At 41.2% G+C, this 23467-nt stretch overlaps 1 protein-coding gene across 2 annotated transcripts; it reads right to left on the reverse strand.

Annotated features, from left to right (window-relative positions):
- Nucleotides 1-8481: 8481 nt before the first annotated feature.
- Nucleotides 8482-22456, reverse strand: Minar2 (membrane integral NOTCH2 associated receptor 2). 2 transcript variants are annotated; one of them, XM_048419658.3, is made up of 4 exons: nucleotides 22126-22456; nucleotides 19249-19299; nucleotides 12158-12382; nucleotides 8482-9708 (listed from the first exon to the last, which is right to left on the reverse strand). In XM_048419658.3, exons 1-4 carry the CDS (start codon nucleotides 22288-22290, stop codon nucleotides 9529-9531), a joined length of 621 nt encoding a protein of 206 aa, XP_048275615.3. In that variant the 5' UTR covers nucleotides 22291-22456; the 3' UTR covers nucleotides 8482-9528. The 2 variants fall into 2 exon arrangements, with proteins under 2 accessions (XP_048275615.3, XP_085555961.2); XM_085699835.2 differs by lacking the exon at nucleotides 19249-19299 and having other exon boundaries at nucleotides 22126-22447.
- Between the last annotated feature and the right edge of the window lie 1011 nt (nucleotides 22457-23467).

Below are 23467 nucleotides of genomic sequence, written 5' to 3' on the forward strand. Positions count from 1 at the left end.
ACCTTTAGGCCCTTTTCCTTTACTTCTCGTTTTTTTTTTTTTTTTTTTTTACAAATTGCTGCATGTTTTATGGTATTTGTATATAACATTTATATATACACATATATAATGTTTTGTGGTGTGTATACATGTGTGTGTGTGTGTGTGTGTATAAAATTTGTATCTGTACTTCAGATGTAGAAAGGAAATTTGTTAATAATGTGTCCCTAAATTTTTCTCATTTATCTCAATGAGAAGCAATGAATTTTCTCTGCATAACTTAAGTAAGAGATCTTTTATTTCATTTTACTTTCCAAGACATTTACTGTGTTCATAATGATAATTTCCCCCTTCTGTTTGCACTTCTCTGAAGATGTCAGCATTTTGTATTCCATCATCTGAAGTGTCAGCCATAAACGTTGCAAATTCTTACCTGTGTGCCATTTGTCTTTGTTCTCTAGTGGAATTCAGTTAGTGAAGGTCTGTATCAAAGAAGTAGATGGCTCTACTTATCTGGGGTTCAGAGGGAAGGATAGGCATTGGAATGGCCATTAGGAATTGTCAGCAAGTGAAATCACATTGTGTAAGATTACTATAGGAATTAGGGTAAGTGATAATTTATGGATAGAGAGGAAAGGAAACTTGCTGCAAAAAGGGCATGAGAACTCAAAAAGGAGATTAAAAAGTGTTTCTAGAATTAGCATGCTAACAAATGAGCTTAGCCAATATAGTGATTGGACATCTCCCCACTGAACAATATGGAGACCATGTAATTTTAAAAGATGTGGGTTGATGAGACTAAAAATTCACACTTGTTTTAAAGAAAGCAAAGATATGTACACTATCTGGTATAGGGTTTAGAGGAAACGAAGTTTCTTTTGCTTTTTGCTGTCTTTGCTGGTTGATTTGTTTCTGCTTTTGTTCTGTTTTTAGGATAAAAGATGTTTTAATATGATCATTTACTATGAAGAAGGATCCAGGCAGAAAAGGGATTTTGACCAAGGCAAGGAATGAGAAAAGAGAGGGGTCTGGGTCAATTGCAGGGCAAGTCTTCTGTTTACAAATGGAGAGATTGAGTCTGGGTTATACTGGAGAGGGTGTAAATTCAAAATGGTGAGGAACAAAACACATGGGTGTCTAGGAGGGAGAGCTTAAAGTACACCCTCGAGAATTTTCCATGCATGCTTTTGTAGTCTTAGTGAAATACGAATCGTGTCATACTTACAAACCATTTCCAGAATGTGAGACTTAATTATCTCTGTGCCATTAATTATTTTATTCTTAGATAGGAAATCCATTCTCCTAATCTTCTTGGTAAATACCTCACTGGGCTTCAGTGTTCACCCGAGAACCCACCCTCAGGAAGTATTCTGACCCCCAACAGAAAGGGTCCCTCAGCTGGCTTACAGGCTGGCTGCCGAGGTGCCTGCCATCTGTATCACATACACTGTACTTGGTCATGTTGTTCCTTGGATTTATGTATTGGTGGGGGCATTCGCGGTCTTCTTTGAAAGGCGAAAGTGTTCCATTCCCAATAATATTAAGCAGTTGAGTGGTGGTGGTAGTGATAACTGCAGCTGAATAGTTGTCATGGTGATTATTAGCAGATAGTGATAAGGGATGTTGGCAAGAGGTAAGTACTCTTGGAAGTAGTTACCTGGGAACAGCAGATAGTATTTTAAAAATGTCTTTGCTCTTATATTTTGTTATCAAATGAGCAAAAAAATAAAAAAAGGAGCAGTCACATTGACAAATGTACTATGGCTTTTGTACTTGATTGTGTCTCTTTCATGAAAATATTTTCCTGTCATCTCTAGGAGAGCCTTTGTGCTCTAACTGTATCAGAGTGGTTTGATCCCAAAATTCCTCTGTGCTTTATTTCCCAAGTTCCTGCTCTTTATTTCCATGCTTCATATAATTCACAGAAAAACCCTCAGTTCCCACTCTGCTCCACTCCATCAGAAACCTTAACTTAGGTTAAGACTGTATTTCCTATTTCTATTGCTATGTCTGTTCTCCTTATTTAAATTGATTCTTTCCTTGTGGCTAGGCTCCAAGAGGAGATGATATAGAAATAAAAGAGATTATAAAACAAAGTTTCACAAGCACAAGACAGCAGGGAGAAGTAGGAAGAGATATTTCTTAGCAATCTCCCCTCTAAAACATGTGTTGCTTTGTTCGATCTGACTCCATCAGTCTATGTGGTAAGATACGGATATTTCCTTGGAGAACAGAGGACAGCAATCTAGAAGGCTTCATTCAGAGAAACAGTTCTCAGAACAAAACAAGGCAGATTCAAGGCAGTTCTCAAGAGATCTGCCAGGTTCTCCCTGAGTTTACAAGTCAAGCTCCAGACTGAATACAGTAAAGTTAGGACACTGCCAGGTTGTTTGAGAAGGAAGGAGCAATAGAGATTATTTTCTCCTCCCATAGGGAAATGAAGAATGTAAAAGCAGAAAAACATAATTGGGTCAACCAAAAAGGGGGCATTTTTAGAAAGATAGAGTTTGAGAGCAGACACTTCAGAAATGCCAACCCCATACCATGAGTTCCAGGGAGAAGAATAAAGATGATAAAATTGGATTAAAAGGGTTCTAAGATATCTTGAGGTTTTCTGTGCCTAGGGAGAGGAGTCTTGGAGGGTCTCTACAATTCTGCGGCCTCTAAAACAGACGTCAATATTAGCTTGGACACTAGGCTAATGGCTGTACCCAGAGGTTACCATGCCAAACACAGATCAGACTAAAGTCTCTATGTTTCTATGATGGATACAGAACTCTAGAAATGAGGTGTTAACAGGAAGCTCAGTATACTCAACAGGGGCCGATGTCACCCAGCACAGTGCCACGAAGTGGGTAGGCAGGGTCGCCTCCTTCACCATGGATGACTGGTTCATTATGTTAATGGGATTCTGTTCCTAGACTCAAACCCTCTTCAGGGGACATGGTAGAAGCAGAATGCTATATTTCTAGGGACAGGAAAATTGTTTTTCTTCCCATTGAAATTAGCAATTAGAATTTCAGCCTTTTGCACAAATTTGAAATCAAATAAATTGACTTGGTTTCATTAAAAACAAAAACAAAAACAAAACAACAACAATAACAACAACAACAACAACAACAAAAAACAGAGGGAGACCCGCATTAAAGACCTGCTGATGTACAAGGTCACTGTGGTCTCCTTTATGATGGCGGTGGCTCAGGAGTTCATCAGCGGAAACGTCTGAGATTCCGTATAAAATCAGCGCTAATTCTGGCTCAACTTTTTAGACACACAGTACCCAGAAAATAAAGACCAACTTGAGACATTGTCACAGTTTACGTGGTCATTAATTTTATATTGCCGCCGAGAGTAAAATGGGAAAGGAAAGAGCTTTAACGAGGAGGCGACTGATGTCTCGATGTCCCCATGAACCCATCATGGGCCTTCAGCTCTGGTTTTCAGCCTGGAAAGACAGGAGTGAAGCGTTCCGTACCTTTTTTCGAGTTTGACAGAAAACAATCAGCCAAGGATTTGGCTAAACATGAAAGTTCACTTCAGCTGACCCGGAGTCGGCTTTTTTTTTAAAGAAGCCATCACTTTAGGCCTGCGTGAAAAGTACTGCTGAGGACTGGGTTAATGAGAGAGCTGGTGCCCTCCTTGAACTTCCTGTCTCTGAAAGCTTCTCGGTATGGGACCCCAATTACTGTCACTTTCTGCGCTGATGCACACTGGACAGCCCAGGACGGCCCCTGCCCCCACTCCAGTACTTAATCAGCGCGATTAATCGTTCGTATTTTAGGATTTCTCCAGCCCTTTGCCTTGCTTTCAAATACGGTGGAAGTGCAGTCTGAAGCTGTGCAGGCAGTGCTGTGGCTTTTTGGCGTGCGGCTGCCCTCTGGCGGCAAGAGAAGAACTGGGAAATTAAAAATGACCCCTTCTGCTTTCTTTTTCTTTGGGGTAAAGATGGAAATTTGAGTGTTTGACTAGCGCAAATTAAGAAATGTGAGTTTTTGAAGGCGATGTACAAAGATGGGAGTATCCATGAGCAAGTTCTGTAGGGATGTAACGCTTTGGAGCCCTACCTGGCAGTGAGAACTCGCATCTTAACCAGGAAGCCTTCCATGTAGATGTGGACATGCGGAGTATGGGAGGTCGGGCTATCTTTAGAGCTGATTTTCATGTTTGTTCACCTCTAGCCAGGATCCTGACAGAGCTCTAGAGAAGCAGGCGTCTAGTAATCAAGTTATGACAAAGAAAAGTCAGAGAAATTAGATTGTGCGCTCTCCCACACTGTGAAAGTCAACAGAGATTCTGTCAACGCCGCATGCTGAGAAACGGTATCAACCTTCTTAATGGTGGGGTCTGGCACTTGTTTTCTCCCTTTGCACAGAGTCTTTATAAACAGAAGTAGCATAACTTGGTGGAATTTGGGTTTACTGTCATTCTGAGTGCGATTGTGTTCCTGCTTATTTAACTCATTTATTTTTTTCTATGAATTCCTACAAGTTGGGGCAAAAGAAGAATTGGAAATTATATATAAGTAACTAAGGGGAAAAGAGGATATAAATATCTCTTTTGTCATCAGCAGCTGATGTATCTAAAGTCCTCAGTACGTCCACTAGAAAAGTAGAATTTAAATCAGAGCACTCAGGATTTGGAAGGGACTGAGTGTCCCCAGTTTGTATTCTAGCTAGGCTTCCACCAGCTCCAAAATGTAACTTCTTCCCCCGAAATCATGTTCTGTATGTGTCTCACAGTGTTGCAACTGAGAAGAAATGAGGTTGCGAGAGTGGAGGAGCTTTTGAGACAACCAAATGTAGAAGGTAGGAGTATCGCTGCTGCAGTTCTTACCAATTGCAGGGAACTTTATGTAAAGGTGGGCTTCCGCGGCTCAGGTGAATGAACCTCAGACGTGGTCCTTGCTGTCCAGGGTGAATGTCTTCTGGGAGGGTTGGAGATCTTTATCTTTATCCATGATCTTTATTTCAAAACTGAACATTGTCGGGGCGGAGGAGATGGATTAATAGCAAGTATGAAAGAACCAAGTTTGGAAAGTCAGGCCTAGCTGTGCATTCAACATGGAGAAATATTTGGGAAAGAGACTGGAAGTTCAAGTTCTGGAAGCTCCCTAGATCATTCATATTCAGTGAGAGACCCTGTGGAGAACTGTAAAAAGACACCCAACATTCTAGAGTGGGCGTCAGGGACAGGCTATACCCCAATGAGATGCCCTCAGTGACCTTCCTCTTGCAGAGTGTAGACCAGATGCCTTGAAAACAGTGCCACCTGCTGGAGAATTGTACTTAGTGCATGATTCATCGCGGGACTTTCATATTCAAATATTAATAATGGCTTTACTTTTAAAATACACTTTTATCTTCCTTTCGTTAAAAGTATACTTTATTTTATTTCACTTTTAAATAATAAATTCCTTTCATTCTTCCTTCCTTCCTTTCTTTCTTCCTTTCTTTTCTTCTTCTGGGGATTCAACCCAGAAGTTAATGCATACTAGGAAAAATATTATGCCATGGAACTACATCTCCAGCCCTGTTTTTGGTTTCTACATGTGAATGTATGCATTTTTATCAACACAAGCTTGCAATTATCTATGCGCCCCTCTATGTCTGTATAGTCTGTATCTTGTCAGTAAGCTGAAATGGAGAGAAAGGAGCAGGCACTGCGATGCATACCTTTAATCTCAGTATTCAGGAAGGAGAGGCAGGAAGATCTCTGAGAGTTCGAATCCCACTTGGCCTGGTCTACATAGTGAGTTCCAGAACAGCCAGGACTACATGAAGAATCACCCCCACCACACACACACACACACACACACACACACACACACACACACACACACAAATGGAAAGGTAAATCAAGCAGGAAGGGGAGAGCACATTTAAGTCAGGAGTAAGAGCATAGTGAAGCACGGAGTCAGGATGGTGCTGAGCACCTAATGCATGTGAGAAAGTCTCACACAGGCTCTGAAGAAGAAGGAGAGCATTTCCACCCTGACCTTTTTCCAGCCGTTTGCATAGAGAGAAATTTGATCAGGTATATGAGTCACCATGTCCATAAAATGAGAAAAGAGCTGCCACTCTGGCAGAAAATTGCTCCAGTCCCCAAAACCCTTCCCTTTTGCTTAACATTCCCACCTGAAGCCGGGCCAGAGTCTGGACTAAGTGCCTGTTTGGAAGGAAACAAAAACCCCGTCTTTAAAAATCCATGGCTGTAGATGTAAGAATTTAGAGGGGTGGAAATTTAATGGCCCTGTCTAAAGTTCTAAAAGAAATACCTCTTACCTATGACAAAACTATATTCATTCAGTAATATGAGGGGAAAAGTTGAAAACTCGTACTAAACTGTGGTTCAAGAGAAAAAAGGAACTACAAAAATCACATTTAGACAGAGGAGATGGCTCAAAGGGTGAAAACGGTTTCTGCGGAAGTGTGAGCAGCTGATCCAAACTCCCGGAACCTCCACTCTCATTGCCCGCAAACCCAGCGCTGTGGAGGCTGGAGAAGGACCAATCACTGGAGCTTACTGCTGCCAGTATAGCTCCGGGTGCAGGGAAGGACTAGGGCTCGTGGGACTGAGGTAGATGGTGATAGAGCAGGATGCCTGGCACACCGCTGTGGACTCTGCATGCATGTGCATGCGTGTGGATACCCACAACATGAATACCTGTGTATACACATTCTCTGAATATTCACATTCATCAAATAAACACATACACCCCCACACACACATATGCACACATTTGCACAGTGTAAGTACCTGTGTACAGCAGGTATACGCTAACTGAGTATGTGCACACACTATACAGTCACATGCATATACACCATACAGTTACACACACACACACACACACACACACAAACACACACTAAATAAAATGTAAAGGCTTCCCAATACAGAGATCTACCGATATACAAACTCAGAAGACCATAGGAAATCAGAAGCCATACAGCAAAGGTTTAATTAACCCTTTTGAGGGCATGAGGAAAGAACCACCCTCTAAGGAGTTGTCCAGTGTTCACAGATGATATGCAGGGGAACCTAGAGCTTACTCAGAACATCTAGCTCTGTTTTTATCAACGTGACCTAGTCAGTCATATGTCTTTTCTAGAAAGATGGGACAGTGTCCAAATCAGTACAACAAACGCCAGACAGGAGCTCTCAGCCCTTTATCCCACCAGCACAGAGCTCATTTCTTCCTGGGGAGCTGCTTCATGCTGTAAGCTCAGATGTAATAAATGTGACCTCCAGGAGGCAGGAGCGCACTCTAGTTAAATGGAGCAGCCTGGGGCCTCGCTTCCCCATAGGCCGCTAATTAAATTCTCCACTAGGTGGCAGCAACTGGAACGCAATTGGAAAAAACGTTACTTTCAAATCTTTGTTTAAATTTGAGAACAACAGTTTACAAAAGTGTAAACATTCTAATTTTTCTCCTGGAAAACGTGACCTTATTAGCTTATAGGATTCCAACACACTGACTTAATATAAAACACAGAACAACAAACGAATAAGAAGGCAAACTTTTGTGGAGATGCCTTCCAAAAATTATTTGAAAAAAAATATTATTAAGAATTTAGGTGTTCGGATTTTTTAAACCAATTTAGGGGCTAAAAAAGAGACTAAAATGGTGTTGGTGACAATGAGTCTTATTATTTATTGACCAGTACTGCCCTGTACCAAAAGCTGTATTTAAAAAGCTTAAAACAAAACAAAACAAAACTGTGGACCTGGATCAGGAACAACCAAGCAAGGCCAGATTTGCGCGTAAGCCTGGACAGAGCCATTACTGGTGTCCTTTTCATGACCTTACGCTTCCACCCCCCCACCCCCCCACCCCCCCCCCCCACCTCCGCCGGAGCTATTTTCCCAAGGGAATTAGAAGTGCAGGTTATAAATTTGCATGCAAACAAGGACACATTCCCATTATGACTTCCCCTTACCTAGAGACACATACCATTAAATCAGTCAGGGGCAATATTGTAGCTTGAGTCCAGTAACACTGAAAGCGAGCAGTGGATATTCGTTTAAAAGCAAAGTAATAAATTCACTCATGCAGAAGAGGTAAGCGTCCAAAGGTATCGTAAATAAAAGGAGAGGAAGGCTAGGGAGTAGAGGAATCCGAGGTGCTGGACTGGAAGGAGAAAGGGAAGTGGGAGTGGGGACGGAGCAGGCTAGGCACTCACATAAGCTGCCATCACATTTCTGTGGTTACCCATCATGTCTTTAGAAAGCCTCATCTGGGCACTGTCTTGAACGGACACAAATAACCCAGTTCAGCACAGACAAGTACCATGCACGGTGACCCTTGAGCAGGACTCAAACCCCCAGAGGCACTTTGAAGGCAGTGAAAACAGGCAGAGTACAAGGACATCCTAAGGGTGTGAGCCTGGCATCAGGAGGACCCCCACCTTCATTTATTTCCCTACCATCCTTTCTACACTGGACCGGAACCCACAGCAAAAAGAGGAATTACAAGTCAGACAGTGCAAAGATCAGCAAGACAAATTTTGCTTTGTACACAATAATTTATTATCCAGTAAGCCTTCATTTTTAGATACTTTACTTCAAGTCTCTTTAAGAGCAATACAGTGAGATAATAAGGCGTTATCCAAGGGCCCTCTTGGGAAGAAGAAAAGCCTCGATTTACACACTAAATAGCGTTAGGAGTGGCAGTGGGCGCTTTAGGGAAGATGTTCTGGGAGGAGGAGGTGGCGGGTTTGTTCCCAGGTATCCACACCCAGCAGACAACTGGAAATAACACTGTGGGAAAAGCTACTTCCTCGTCCTATGGCTTATGGAGTCCTTAAGCCAGCTCCCTCCTCTGATAATCTATTCGAGTCTCATTGTCATTCAAATGAATCCTCAGGGTGGCAGCATTCATGGAGTGTCACCAGTGCCTTGCCCACTATGTCTGATGAACATGGACCCACTGAGGTCAATCCACAAGCACATACCCCAACGGTGGACCAAGTTTATTTCTGCTAATGCAGCAGTATAAATCTGGGTCATTATAAGGGATTACTGGTGAAATGAGAATAGGATTGAGCAACATCTCCCTCTAACTTAAATGGAGACAAAGGAAGGTAAAGCTGGTCTAAACTGACTGATGGCTCAGCCAAAGCCTTTCTGTTCCCCTAGCAGTTGGCCAGGTTGGCTGGAGCTTCCTGGCGCCTAGAGGAGGAGGGCGTGGCGCTGTGCAGCCCAGAGGAACAGAACGTGTTGAGCACTGAGACAAGGGACTCCCAATGCTCGATGCTGCTCTATTCTCTATCATAAGCCTGACTGTGGGTGCAAGTAATGACGTTTGCTACTGTGATCCTCTGGAATATCGGCTTCACAAAGGAGAAAACCCAGACTGGACTCACACACAGGCTTCACAGAACGAAGCAGGGAGGCCAGCAAAACACAAGCAATGCTCACATTCTAAAGGACAGCGGGGTGTTTAGTCACACAGCTAGCGACACAGACACACACGTTCACAATGCACAGACAGATTTTCCTGCAAAGGTCGAAAAGGCGTTTTAGAGCTTCAAAGAAGGATTCACAATTTCCTTAGGTCAATAAAGTGCTGAGGGTCACTATGGTCACCAAGATGGAGGCCACAAGGAGCACGATCATGCCCAGGTGACATAATTTCGATCGCTTGTTGCGTTTCTTCTTCTTTTTCAGCAAAGTGTCAAAGCCTGGCGTGTAAGTATCCCCCAACCAAAAGCGCAGGTCATTGGGGTTTTCCTAAAAGAAAATAACACAGAAAATATCACGAATCAGTGACCAGTCAGCATTACAGTGGATACTTGGGAACAAGATGCTGCCAGGGGCCCCGAGTGTCTGTGTTCATGTTGTTTGGGGTAAGGTGTTAAGTGTCAAGGCTCCAACAGTAAATTCAACAACTCTAAACATCTCAGCTACATACACTACCATAACCTGACTGACCGCGGGCACCCGCAGGAAATTTGTCTGTCTGTATAAGAACTTATTAGGTGGCCTGCACAACGCCTGTGTTAAATTGCTGACCCTTCCAAATCAGAAACACCATAGTCATCTTTTAGCCAATTGTGTTTCTAACGTCTTATGAATAATGCCTATAAATCAGTTAAGTGAGTTGAAATACTATTAAACTTCCTAGCTTTAGATGGACCGTGGAGGTTTTTATCTCATTGTTGTGGCAAAGATAAGAATCTGGTCAGTTTTGGGAAATCCCAACTGACTTTCTTGAAGGAAGAATAAGCCTAGGTCTTAAGAGCTACTTCCACGGCAGAGTTGCAGAACATCTTCCACAGAGAAACTCATGGGACACGGTGCATCTTTGCTCATGCTGGTTTCAATCCATAGGGTGTCTCTGTCTCATTGGCTCCATCTTCTGTGGAGTGCCAGAGAATTCTATTTAAGAATCCTACTCTCAAGTACTCGACAAGTCACCTATACTTAACAAGTACTCAACTAGTCCGTATACTTTTTGAAAACAAACAACAACAACAAACATTTTCCTGTAATCGCTAACTAGTTCAGTACAATCAATCCCGTGTCTCATATATTAAGTTTACAAAGAGAGCCGGGTCACCACTTGCACATAGCAACTGCAGGCCTCGGAGTTTCTTGCCTGGATATTTTGAAGGATTTGAAGCAAGCTATCACCCTCAATAGTTTGAGTGGACACATGCCAGCTAGTGATGTCACGAAACCAATATCTGGTAGCTGGCAGCCTATAGGGTCTCTGGAACTAGTTTCAGACTTGGGGCTATAATGCTAGGAGGGACATGTACACATAAGGAGTTGGGATGGATTTGGCAATTGCAATTCTACTATAGAAACGTGTAGGTGGGTTTAAGTCACCCACTTAGAAAAAATTTCTCCTACTTGCCTATGATCTTCAATTTCCTTAGTGTGATATCTAAATTAAAGATAAATAAAACTTTTGAGAAAAAAAATTATTTTTTTTTAATTGGCAGTCTTTGAATCAGGTGAACTATTTCTATTTACTAGGTTCGATGGATTTGTGTGTGAGCAGGGACGCTCACCCAGCGCCCCCTTGTCACATTTGCACATAGTAAAGGCGAAAGAACAGGCCTTAGCTTGTGCCCGACAGTCAGTGTCTGTGTGTGACATAAATCAATGCACATTCCCCAGTATTAGACTTAATGATATGAAGTCGTTGATAAAAACACGAGGTTAAACCAAAACGAAAAAGAGGAAGAGAAATGCATTGTTGTTGTCATGGGAATGTGTGTTTTGGGAACTTCTTGGGGAGAAGCTAAAGGAGGTTACCCCTCAAGCTAGGAGATTAAGAGCTGTCAGTGATTCTGGACCATTATGTATTTCAAGGAATGCACAGTCGAGGTTTTAAAACATGAGTGCAGAACATAAAAGTCTACGGTACCGCCCCCTTGAAAAAGAAATGTGGTTCACTGCAGGTGGTTAAGGTATGCGCTTGCACCAGACACACATTTTTAAATGAAGGGTACTTGGCAATGGCAGGCCTTTCTTGCCTAAGGCAGGTCGAAGCAAGCAGAGGCTGGTCAGGAATCCAGTCCCTTCAGCCACCAGATGGTCCATGTTGGCTTTCAGGCATTTGGGTCTTGTCTGTGTAGGTGATATCAGAAGAAGGAGGAAAAGGTGGGGGAAGACAATCCTAGGCTGGGTGTGTGAGTTCGATGCGTATTTTTCCTTGTGGAAATGTTTTGTTTTGAGACACAAGAAAAACGACCAAGACGTAAACCTTCACTCTTAAATCATTTCATGGGCTTGGAATGCTAACCTAATGCCTGTTGGGAAGGGCTTCCTTGTGCAGCACCTAAGTCTGATCACTTCATAGGTAGTTTTGAAAAATGCAGAGAAAGAAATTCATTCCTAAGTGGCCATGAACATAAACAGCTACAAGATTACAAATGAGGGGAAACATGTATGACCTTACAAATTAATTTGAAAACCAATTTGCATCTTCCCAGGAGACCTTTAGTCATTGCTACTTGCTGTTTCTCCTCTCTACACTACACAGGTGCCATTGGCTGTGCAAAATACAAAACAAACAGATAACCCCACAAATTGGCTGGGAAAGAGAAATAATTTCAAGGACCAAAAGGACCTGTGGTCTTTGTGTTTAGTGGGGAACTTCTGTCACGGCTGCGGCAGCTTCTCAGGCTGATCTGGTTGAGCAGCTGAGCATAATTCTTAGTAAACGCACCTTCAGATGTCCGGAGAGATTTGTGTGCGCAGAATGCTTGTCATATTCCTCGATGGTCCATGAAGGATTCTTCTTCCTTTCTTCCATAGCTTCTTCCATGCTGATGTCACCATATAATGGGTTATTCTTCACGACTGAAGACATGGACGGTGGAGGACTCTCAGGAAGGACTGGGCTCTCTCCACCAAATCCCTTAGCACGTTGAGAAGAGATGCTCTTTTCTCTCTGTTAGGAGATCAGAAAATAAGATGGGCTTGCTCGTGGCAGAGAAGCCAAAATGGCAGAAATCTGGATCTGAAGATTTATTGATTCTGTTTCAAATTCAACAAATTGAACAATGACCTATAAAATGACTCTAAGGTCTGCTTTAATTAGAATCCTACCATTAACTTTCTTTATATGTTGTCCTGTTCAGTTTAATATCCATTTCAATGGCATTCTCTAGCTACAAAGAAAGAATAGTGTTCTCCAATTCATCTAGTGGAATTCTGAAGAAATGCTGTTTTCCAGCTCATGTGCATTAGAGTTTAGTGGCATTTTATGCTTTTTAGTGTGTCCCAAGGTTGCTACACAGAGGATTTAATATTGTTGTATGAATCCAGCAAAATTAGGATTAAAAGTGTTTTCTGGGACCACAAGATGGCTCAGCAGGTATTGGTGTTTGCTATTAATCTGCCAGCCTAAAAATGACTCCCAAACCCTAACAGTCCAAGAAGAGAATAGAATCCTGAAACTGGTACTTTCTCTTCTCTGACCTCCACACTCACATGTCCTGGCAGGCACATGCAAGTGTGTGATCACACATGTATAAACATATATGCATACAAGCACACACACAAATAAATAAACAAATAAAGTTAAAAAACCCTTTTAAATAATTTCTAAATGTCTTGGCTTTTTATAAACATGCCTTTGGATCCTATTTCAGAGACGTTTGAGGAGGAGTTCTACATAGTTTCTTCTCCCAAGCTGAAACACTCCATGTTAGGCAAGAAGGGGAGATTCATTAAACCTGGGGAGCTGATCACACACTTTACCAGGCTCAGGAAACTCAAGAGCCTTAAATTCCCAGAAAGGTCTAAGGATCACAAGATTCACAAGGTGCCTTCCCAAGGCTATAAAAGCAAGAAACAGCTGCTAGGGCATAGGAGACTTTTCGGTGTAGCTCCTGTACTCTGGCACAAGTAGGGTACTTGGGCATGCAGGTTTTGAGTCATCATCGCCCACGCTGGATTGGCCGTTTCAGAGCTACAGTTGCCTTTGGGTCACCCATGTGCCTCTAAGTTACTGTACTAGACTAATTGTTCCACTAAGCTAGACTTGGGTGGAATCATTTCTTCCATCTGTTATAAGTACTCTCTCTGAGGTGGAAAGATTTGCTCACATCTCCCTGGCTCCAGGAACACTCAGAGTCAATTTAACATCATTCACCCCCAAAGTGCCTATTGGCCAACTGTCCACTAGAGTAATTAATTCTTCACTTTCAGAAATTTAAAAAACTTGATATTGAAACATAGAAAAGGACACACATGATAAATGCATGTGCTTTCCCCACAAACGTGTGTGTGTGTGATATTGGTGACTGGACATAAGAACGTTGGAGATACACCAATAGGAATCACATCCTTTTGAGTCACCTGTATGAGAACCACTAGCCATATATCAATGGCCTCAGGATCTTTTAGGACATAGATTTAATACATATTTATATAAACTAAAATTATAGACTGGCATTGCGTGATGTGTCCTTCTGAAATAACTTGTAAGTAAGGAGAAAAATAATCTAGATAAAACTATTTGTATTCTCTTGGGCATTGGCTTTTCATGATTTTTAGTAAAAAAATTTATTTATTTTGCTTTCATTTTATGTATATTGGTGAATGTCTGCGTGTATGTATGTGTATCACATGTGAGTCTGACATGGTGGATGCTGGGAATCCAACCTGGGTGCACTGGAAGAGCAGAAAGTGAGTTTAACTGCCGAGTCATCTCTCCAGCCCCTTCCTTGACGTTCTTAATAAAGGCATCTTTCATATTCTTAGAAATCAACTTGGAGACACTTTTTTACTTTAATTTGGGTTTGGCCTGTCAGAAGTCCATCTATAGTCCATAATCTTAAGCTGTAGAATAAAATAATAAACCTTCTTATCTTAGCATTTATTTCAAAGGTGAGTAGATGTGTAAGTGTGGTTCTAAATTAAATAAGAGGAATCTGACAGGAAATTAAAGTTATTGGAGCTTAACACAATTATAACTCTATTGTTTTCTTCAAGCCTGGTCAGCTTTGATCATATCTGAAGCAGGATAACTCTTCTGACATACAGGAACTTTCTTTGTTAGGTTCTTTTCCTGCTAGACTGCTCATTGCATGCAGTTAGGAAGATTTGATAAATGAGAGAAATAAAATAAGTGGCACAAGAAAGTCTATATACACTATAAAAATGTATATAGGCTTAGAGGAATGAATATGTGAAGGTATCAAAAACAGTCAGAGTTTATTCTAAAGCAGATTTTAAGTCTTGTTTCTAGGCCTGAAATATGCTCTTTGTCTCTGATCTGCACAGCATTCCTAACTTTGAAGGACACACCAAGGGAAGTTTCTTATTATGCTTTATTACTAATGTGAAAAAGTAAGTTATATTTTATAATTTACAAATTAATTAGATAACACAAAAAGAAATTGATGGGATTTCTGGGAACATGATTCAGGCACTGAGCACATGTTTAGATTACTGGAGATCTTGGGTCCTGCCTTTTACTAATTCTGGGGCTGGATACCTAGCAATGCTTACCTAGCAAGAGTGAATCTCCAGGTTCAAACAGCAGTTTACATATATATATATAAAAAAGTTGTGGTTCATTTGTATTTTACTATTTTTTTCCAAATAGATTTAAGAAAATAACGAGTATATACAAAGTTCAACTTCGCATGTTGCACCTTAGGCGAAATACTGAGACGAAAATTCATTAACATTTCTGTGATTTTAACAAAATGAACTATAAAATAAATTCCATTTGAACTACTCACTTGAAGTAACAGTTCAAAGTTTAACTAGACTTTCGCTATGAAGCCAAACTTTGTTTACTTATTTTAATCCGAATAACGTGCAAGTAAAATACCACTTAATAAAAAAGGAGCTGGAAGACATATACGGGCAAACAAAAGCTCAAAGTTAGCAGCAGTTCTTTAGAATAAGAACCTCTAAAATCATACAGCAAGAGGGAGTAAAACTGGGGGCAGGGAGACTGAGACAAAGCGATGTCGGAAAATAAACAGAAATTGATGAGACGGAAATAAGATAATTCGAGTTTAAAGTAAACTAAAGAACTAGAAGGGAAAATGTTTGGCACCGGTGTTATTAATCAAGCAGCTAAGAACTAATTGCAGGGAAAGGGTAGAGATGTTGTTAAAATTAGAGAAATTTATTTATCTCCAAATTACCAGGGCGGTAAGAAATGATAAAGACAAGTTGAGCAAGCTCTAAGAGGATGAGGGTATAAAATGGAGGTCATCTCAAGGACACACAGAATAGGTCAGAATAAGCATATTAAACAGAAGTAGGCTTAATTTTCTATTTCAGAGAGTGAGACAGGCAGATCAGACATTAAAAGTCAAATTTGACTATTCAGTATATAACACCTCAACTTTAAGAACTCAGGAAGAAGGAAAGATTAAAGAGCATAAGATCCCGGAGGTGGCTATGCACACAGAGACCCAGGTATGGTGACTGACTGGGTACAACCAGGTGGCTTTCCTTGGTTGAGCACACACGGGGTCCAGCTTCTTTCATCTGCTCTGAAATTAGTTTGGAGTCAGGCTTTTTAAAACCAAGAAAGTGGAGCAGAAATGATTTGAGATCAGATCCAAGCTGTTCCTGAACTCTTTCATATTTCTGTCATTCTTTGTTTGTTTGTTTGTTTGACACTCTAGACCAGGATCTGAGATGCCTGAGATAGTAGAACCTTCAACAAACAATTGGAAACCATGGCCACTGCTTGGAAAAGAGAAGCACCCCCTACGCTGGTCGATCTGCTGTTCCTAGGACTTCTCATGATTGGCAAAGACTGTCATTTTGCCACTTGTCACAGTGGTGAGCAGTTACCTCCCTCTCCAGTGCTGAAGAGCTGCTGGAAGAGGGCAGTTGTACCCACTGCTGCAGCACCGCAGAGCCGGGAAGAAATACTGGAAGCCATATTCTTACTTGTTTCGTATGTGTGGAGAGTATGTACATGTTTCTTGGTGTACATGTACTTGTGAGTATACATGCAAGTTCACATGTGTGAATGAGTGGACACCAGAGGTTGACATTTTGACATTGGGTATCTTCCTGAACCACCCTGCTCCATATTTTTTGAGACAAGTTTTTGTTTTTTTTTTAAAGAAGACGTATTATTTATAAGGTATACAGTGTTCTGCCTGCATGTATGCTGCACACCAGAAGAGGGCACCAGATCTCATTGCAGATGAGCTACCATGTGGTTGCTGGGAATTGAACTCAGGACCTCTGGAAGAGCAATCAGTGCTCTTAACCTCTGAGTCATCTCTCCATCCCTGAGACAAGAAGACAAGGTCCTTTAGTGAGCTTGGAACTCACTGATTTAACTGAACTGGCTGCTTGTAAGCTCCAGGGATCCATCAGTCCCAACACCACCTCCTCCAAGCACTGGAGTTATGGGAACATGCCCCTAAGCCCAGCTTTTCATATGAATGCTAGAGAGCTGAATCCAGAGCATCAAGTTTGCATAGAGGACACTTCACTATCCAAGCCATATCCCCAGCCCTCCAATAATGAAAGCCTGAAGACAGTTACTCGGCAGTGGAAATCATTTGATATAAATGTTACTCTGGTAATTTGAGAGATAATCATCACTAACTTGGGGGCAAGTCTGAAAATTTACAGTCATATATCCTTGTCAGAACATTTGTTTATGAGTGGAGTCAGAGAATTCAAGAAGATGGTTAAAAGTGTGCAAGGAGGGTCCTACGGTGTGGCACTTCCCAGTATTAATGACTGCAGACCCCAATTATTGAGATGTAAAACTACTTACCGAAAAAGGAAAAAAAGAGAAAGATGAGGAACATGTCTCAGCTGTATGAAGTAACTGAAGACAAAGATTATGTTGAAGGCCTAGTTTTATACGCCTCAGGGTTGGCGGCCAGTGAGCTGGAAATTGGAGAAGTGTAAAGAGGAAAGCAAGCTCCAAAGGCCAGTTTGAGCCCCATGCTTTAAAAATGCTGTAGGGGCATTTTATGTCAGGAAGAACTGTCTGAGGCTAAACAAAGAGAATTATATGAACAAATTGCTCAATAAATTGCATAGGAAATAAACTGAAGACATTACAAGATGAGAACTAGAATCTTTAAAATCAAATCAAATCACGTGGGTATTCTGGGCCAACACTAACTACCATCTACATTTCCAGACATTTAGACATAAAAACCGAGAATAACTACCAAAGCAACAGATCCAAGATTGGGAAAACAACAATAAGCACATGTCTCTACGTTCCTATGGATAAGAGTGGAAGTAAGCCCCGAGACCTTCCCGAGATCCTGGAGCATGAGGCAGTGCAGGGTCCTCCCAGAGAGATGGAGTGTTCCTGCCCCACCTCCAGGGAAGGAGTCTGCACAAGCACTCCCGGAGAGATTACAGGAGTTTGGAATACGACTTCTCCCCTGCTCAGAAAGGAAGAAATTCGTGTAGGATAATAATCCAGTCTCTTTAAAGGGGAGTTCGTAGGATTAGGATGGTTTGTAGAACCTGCTCCGAAGTGTGGTGATGAGACAGACTCTTCAGTCTGATAGACGATCTCGGCTGTCATTTGTGTGGGGTGTGCAAGTATATCTGTATGTATATATACACACATACACTAGATTACATATTATATATTTGATGTATGTAACTTAAACACAGTATCTATTTTAAAAGATGAAAATGAAGAAGTGCCTGGCTAAACACACAACAAATCCAATTCCTCTTCAACAACACAAAACAATTGGGTTGATACTCAATCTTGGCTACTAACCTCCCCAAGAGAATATGTGTCTTCCTTTCTGTCTTCTTGGTCTGCAGGCATAATGCAGATTCTGATATTGTAGAAAGAACCTCCAGAAAAAGAATGTGAATTTTCCTTTAAGGTAACCTTCTCAGGATGTGCATAGCATCAACATCTCAAGGGTACAGATGTGTTAATTCCTTATTGCATTACTAGATTTGAGTATGTTTGTTTCTATGACACAACATAGCTAACCACTACAAAAAATAATATATATATAATTACAATATAATATATCAAACAAAATAGATGTAAGGCAAGAAGCTTTGATAGCTGCAAAGATTTTGAATAAAAGTAACATCATCAGCAAAGTATAATAATAACTACAAAATTTATATGTGCTACAAAATTAATGTAATAAAATTTAAAGTAATCATTAGAATTACATATATTCATACAAAAGGTTCCAAAAGATAAGACAATTTGTACAACAAAATTAACAAATCCAATCAACTGACATCCACAGTTAGAAACACTCTATTTTCTGAATATTTTCAAAACATTGATAGAAAGTATACATACAACTGAGTTAATAATCAAAAACCATCAAAACATATCCCAAATACAAATTCTGTAATCATTTAGACCACGTTTTAAATAAAAACCATGGAAATATGTTAAATGGTGACACAGCAAGCATAAAATGTAGTGTTACAAAGTGATAGGCTGAAGCACCAATGCACGCACACACACTTTACACACATACACAGAATACATATACAAACATACACACACATACGCATTTATATACAGGCACAGATATACACACATAAACTCATAAACACATGGACATACACCTACATACATGCAAGCATACACATACACACAAATGCACATACATAGAATAAGCACCCACATACATACGAACAGATATACTCATGCATGAACATAAATGAACACAAAGAAAGGCACACATGGAATGTTGTTATTTAGCAAAAAGCAGTGGTGTGGGACAGAAAAACAGTGAAGAATGCAGATGAAGACATGAAACCAGTGAACGAGCTTGTCTAGAAATAAGGAGGCTCAGTTCTCACCACTGGCTTTTCAGTCCAGCTCACAGATCTCCTCTGAGAAGCCCCAGGGCTCTGAAACCAACGTAAAAGGAGTCAGGAAGAGGCAAAGCTCACGTGAACAGACCAAGAAAGAAGTTCAGCTGCTCACCAGAAAAACCAGTTCCCGATATGATGCCTTTAAACATTTTATCACTTAATTTAAAAAGGTGTGCGTGTGTGTGTGTGTGTGTGTGCATGCACGCGCTCACGTGCGGGCGCTTGCTCGCACATTGGTAGAATGTTTGCCTAGCATGCACAAACCTTGGGTTTGATACGCAGAACTTCAATAACCAGGTATTGTAGCACATACCTGCAATTTCAACCCTCAGGGCATGAAGAAGGAGGATTCATCACAGGTTTAAGGCCACCCACCTTTGACCATAGACTGAACTGGAGGCCATCCTAGACTACATGAAATCCTGCCTTAACACCAAACCAAACAACATTGTAAGTAACAATATCATCTGTTATTTTTCAAAATTTACTAATATTTTCCCCTTTTTTTAATAAAAAAAAAGGCAAGCATAACAACAACAAAAAACCAAAATGGAGACAAAATTGCAGGTAGCCCAGGTTGGCCTCCAACTCTTTATAACCGAACCCTAAATTCCTGATGCTCTTGATTCTGCCGACTGAGTTCTGAGATTCTAGGTGCACATTGTACATGTTTTCTGTTGTGCTCAGGATAAGAACCAGGGCTCCCATCATGTCAGGCAGGTACTCTGTCTATCAACTGAATTACAGCCAGGTGTTTCTGTTTCCACTTCTTAAACTGTTACAGGAACCAGACTCCACTGACTTTTCCTTATGCATCATTTGTTCTTGTTTTTTTTTTTGTTTTGTTTTGTTTGGTTTTGTTTTGTTTTGTTTTGTCTTTGGAGACAGGGTTTCTCCATGTAAAACAGCCCTAAGCTGTCCTGGAACCAGCTCTTGTAGACCAGTCTGGCCTCGAACTCATAAAGATCCGCCTACCTCTGCCTCCCAAGAGCTGGGATCAAAAGCACGCACTGCCACCACCCAGCTTCTGTTCTCACTTCTTAAGAAATTAAAATGAGGGTTGTACTAATTTTTCAGGGGATTATACTGAATACCAAAATTTCTTTCTGTGGAAGAAATATTTGACAGCACCCTCTTCAGACATGCTTAACACCACATCCAATATTCTTGGTATATTTTTGAAGATTTTTAAGTATCTTTCTGAATATTTGAAAATGTCATGCTCCCATTTCTTCATATTTATCTGCTTTTTACTCCATACGTATGTCAGTCTTGATTTTTAGATCCACTTGAGCAGTTTACTGGTGACTATGAAGACAGGTGCTCACTGTTTGAAGCACACCTACCTCATTTCCAGAATACACTTGTCTACCATTCCTTCCCATTATCCATTACTTCGGTAGTAAATTAGCCTTCCCTAAGTTACTTGTCTTTTTTCTTCCAGGGTTAAAAAAAAAAAAAACAAAAACCTAATTTATATGAGGTTTATCAAAGATACATCTGCAGAAGCATACCTCTTTGTTCTTGGGATAATTATTTAGGTCAAAAAGACCTGTATAAAAAAATTTGCATTTCCTCAGGTTTTGAGCTTTAGTTGTGAATTTCCAAAATGGAGGCAGGAGAGCAACCAGAGCACCAAACAAAAGATGCTGCAAGACTGCTGCGTCACAACCCAGAAAAAAAACCTATTGGCTATGTGTTCTCACAATCTACTACGTAGAGAGGGGGGTGGAGGAGGAGGGGCAAGATTTTCTGAAATAATTTTAATCCTTTTGTTCTGTGACGTAAAAAATGAAATAAAGAAGGAAATTCATTTCATTTAATCAAGCAAAACACAAAACAGTGATAAATGGGTGTGTATAGAAAGCCACAGGCTTTAGGGATTACAAAAGTTGTATGCAACAATTCAAAATAAACAACAACATTCAGTCGTTATAACAGATTGACTTATAATGGAAATAAGATTTATAATGGAAATAAATGGAACCCTTTATAAAGTAGAGGCAATTTACGTAATCATCCGACTCTGAATGAACTCATGACATATACTCCTGCCCACACACACATCACCAAGTAGTCCTTGTACACCAGGACTCACGAGAAGCGACTGTTTTTAAAAGCAAACACCTTTCTGTACAGGGAATTTGAACTCTCCAAAGGATTTAAGGACTTACAGGGGCTTGGAGGTCAGATGCATCGTTTCTGAAACTAAATACCCTTGTCTCTTTCTACCTGTTGTAACCCCCAACGCCATTAGTTTCTCCGTCTTAAAACAAGATTAGCCCTGTTTGATTAGCCTCAGCAGGGGCCTTTGTGTTGATCTCAGCAGACAGAGCCCATCAGCTGCATTCTTTTGTGAAAGAACAAGAGCCACGAGATCTGCATTAGCGTGGCTTGTTCCTATGGCTGCTCCATGCGGACACCTGTGGAAGAAGCGCATCTAAGCCGAGAGCCACTTCCTTTCCAAGATGGAGTGTGGCCAGGCTTTCTCTGAGGCAGGTACAGCCTTGTGCGGCAAGCATTTGATATTTTACGCATAGATCACAGCGACAGACAGAATTTAGCATTTCTTCCCCCGAATCTTATTTGAAAGCAGTTAGTCTGAAATGTTCTGGAGGGAAGGAGTAAATGAGACCGACGCAAATCAGAAACGAAGACAAGCAGAGAAGCGGGGACCGGAGGGGAATGAACCCGTGGGAGAATTTGCACATCTTTAACGCAGAGCTTACAGGAAGGGGTGAGGAGGAAAAGCAGCTTCTATGTATCCCCCCACCCCAAGCCTCCTTCACACGAATGAGAAAATTTCATATAGTGAGAAAGAAACAAGCTCCAAACCTGTATTCCTATGTCCTTAGAGCTTACCTGGGAGTAGACAAGGTTTTGCCAGTGTTGTGTTGCAGGAAAATTTCCACCGGGAAATCTCGCGAGGCTAGCCTGCAGAAGGGTCGAGTTCCTCATTAAAGACTTCACGTCAAGCTGCAGGAATTTGTCAGGATGGTTGTTATTGGGCAAAACAGAAAGGTCCATGTCCCCTTTCCTCTGCGGCGGAAACAAAGCAAGCGAAGCTGGCCCTGTCAGACGCCTCCATTATTAATGAGCCTGAAGATGCTCCGGCTGGCATTTGAAACCAGGTCTCTTGGCTGCACACAAAAGCCACTCTCTAAAGGCCACGTCAGTCCACAGGAACAAAACAACAAAGCAGCAAAGGGCCCTCCTTCCTACCTTACAACACACACACACACACACACACACACACACACACACACACACACACGATGCTTAAATTGCATTAAAAGGGTTCATCAATTCAAATTAATAAAATGAGAAAATTAGATACGGGTTGCACTTAATATCGCTCCCCATTTAGAGTCCTCCAAGGCTATTTTGTATATTAAAGCTGCCACAATCATGATCTTTGTATATTAAAGCCCATCATTTGCATCGAGCACAATCACCGGAAAGAGAGCCAGCGAGTTTGTTTTCTGTATTGCTGTATTAAGGCAGCTGCTCTGGCCCTGGCCCTACTTACTCAACCTCTCCTGTGATAACCCCTTCTTAGGTTTTTGAATCCCAATCTCAAGCTCTTGTTGACTTAACTGGTTTGAGTTTGGCAGCTTGTGCTAAGTGTGAAAATAGCAGACATGTGTCTTGTTGATTGTTGCAGTAAGGAAGGTCCTAACACACTGCCGTGACCCCTCAATGTCCAGGGTCCTTTGACTCTACCCCTAGCTATATCAATACCTATGAAATTTGGTGATCCCAGGGCACATTTGGAACCAGAGGGTAACCAGGCTGCTGAATTCGTATGATGGACTGTGTTGTAAGTGAACCCATCTGTTGTTAAGACAGCCAAGGTCAGGGTGACTTTATGGCCTGCCTGGTTAGCCAACAACTGATGAATTTAATATAAGCATGCTCTCTACGCACAGGACACTACTCTAAATGGCCTACTCCTCCACCTAGAAAGGATGGGATTTCATCTGGCGAGAGCAGCATTCCCTCTTGCGAGACCGGTTTAGGGTAGATGTATCAACGGCTTCTAACAGACTACAATTGTTTGTTTTTCCACCAATTCTATGGACCCTTCTGATGTAGTAGGAAGGCATCTCTTCCAGAGGCAATGTGGTTACATGTGGAATGTTTCAGGAATAGATTTCAGAAGGGTGCCATATAGCTTACAAGAATAAGGATGTTCTTAAATCAA

This window comes from Myodes glareolus, chromosome 13, assembly GCF_982192425.1.
Source record: "Myodes glareolus chromosome 13, mMyoGla1.1, whole genome shotgun sequence".
In the NCBI taxonomy this organism is placed as follows: domain Eukaryota; kingdom Metazoa; phylum Chordata; class Mammalia; order Rodentia; family Cricetidae; genus Myodes; species Myodes glareolus.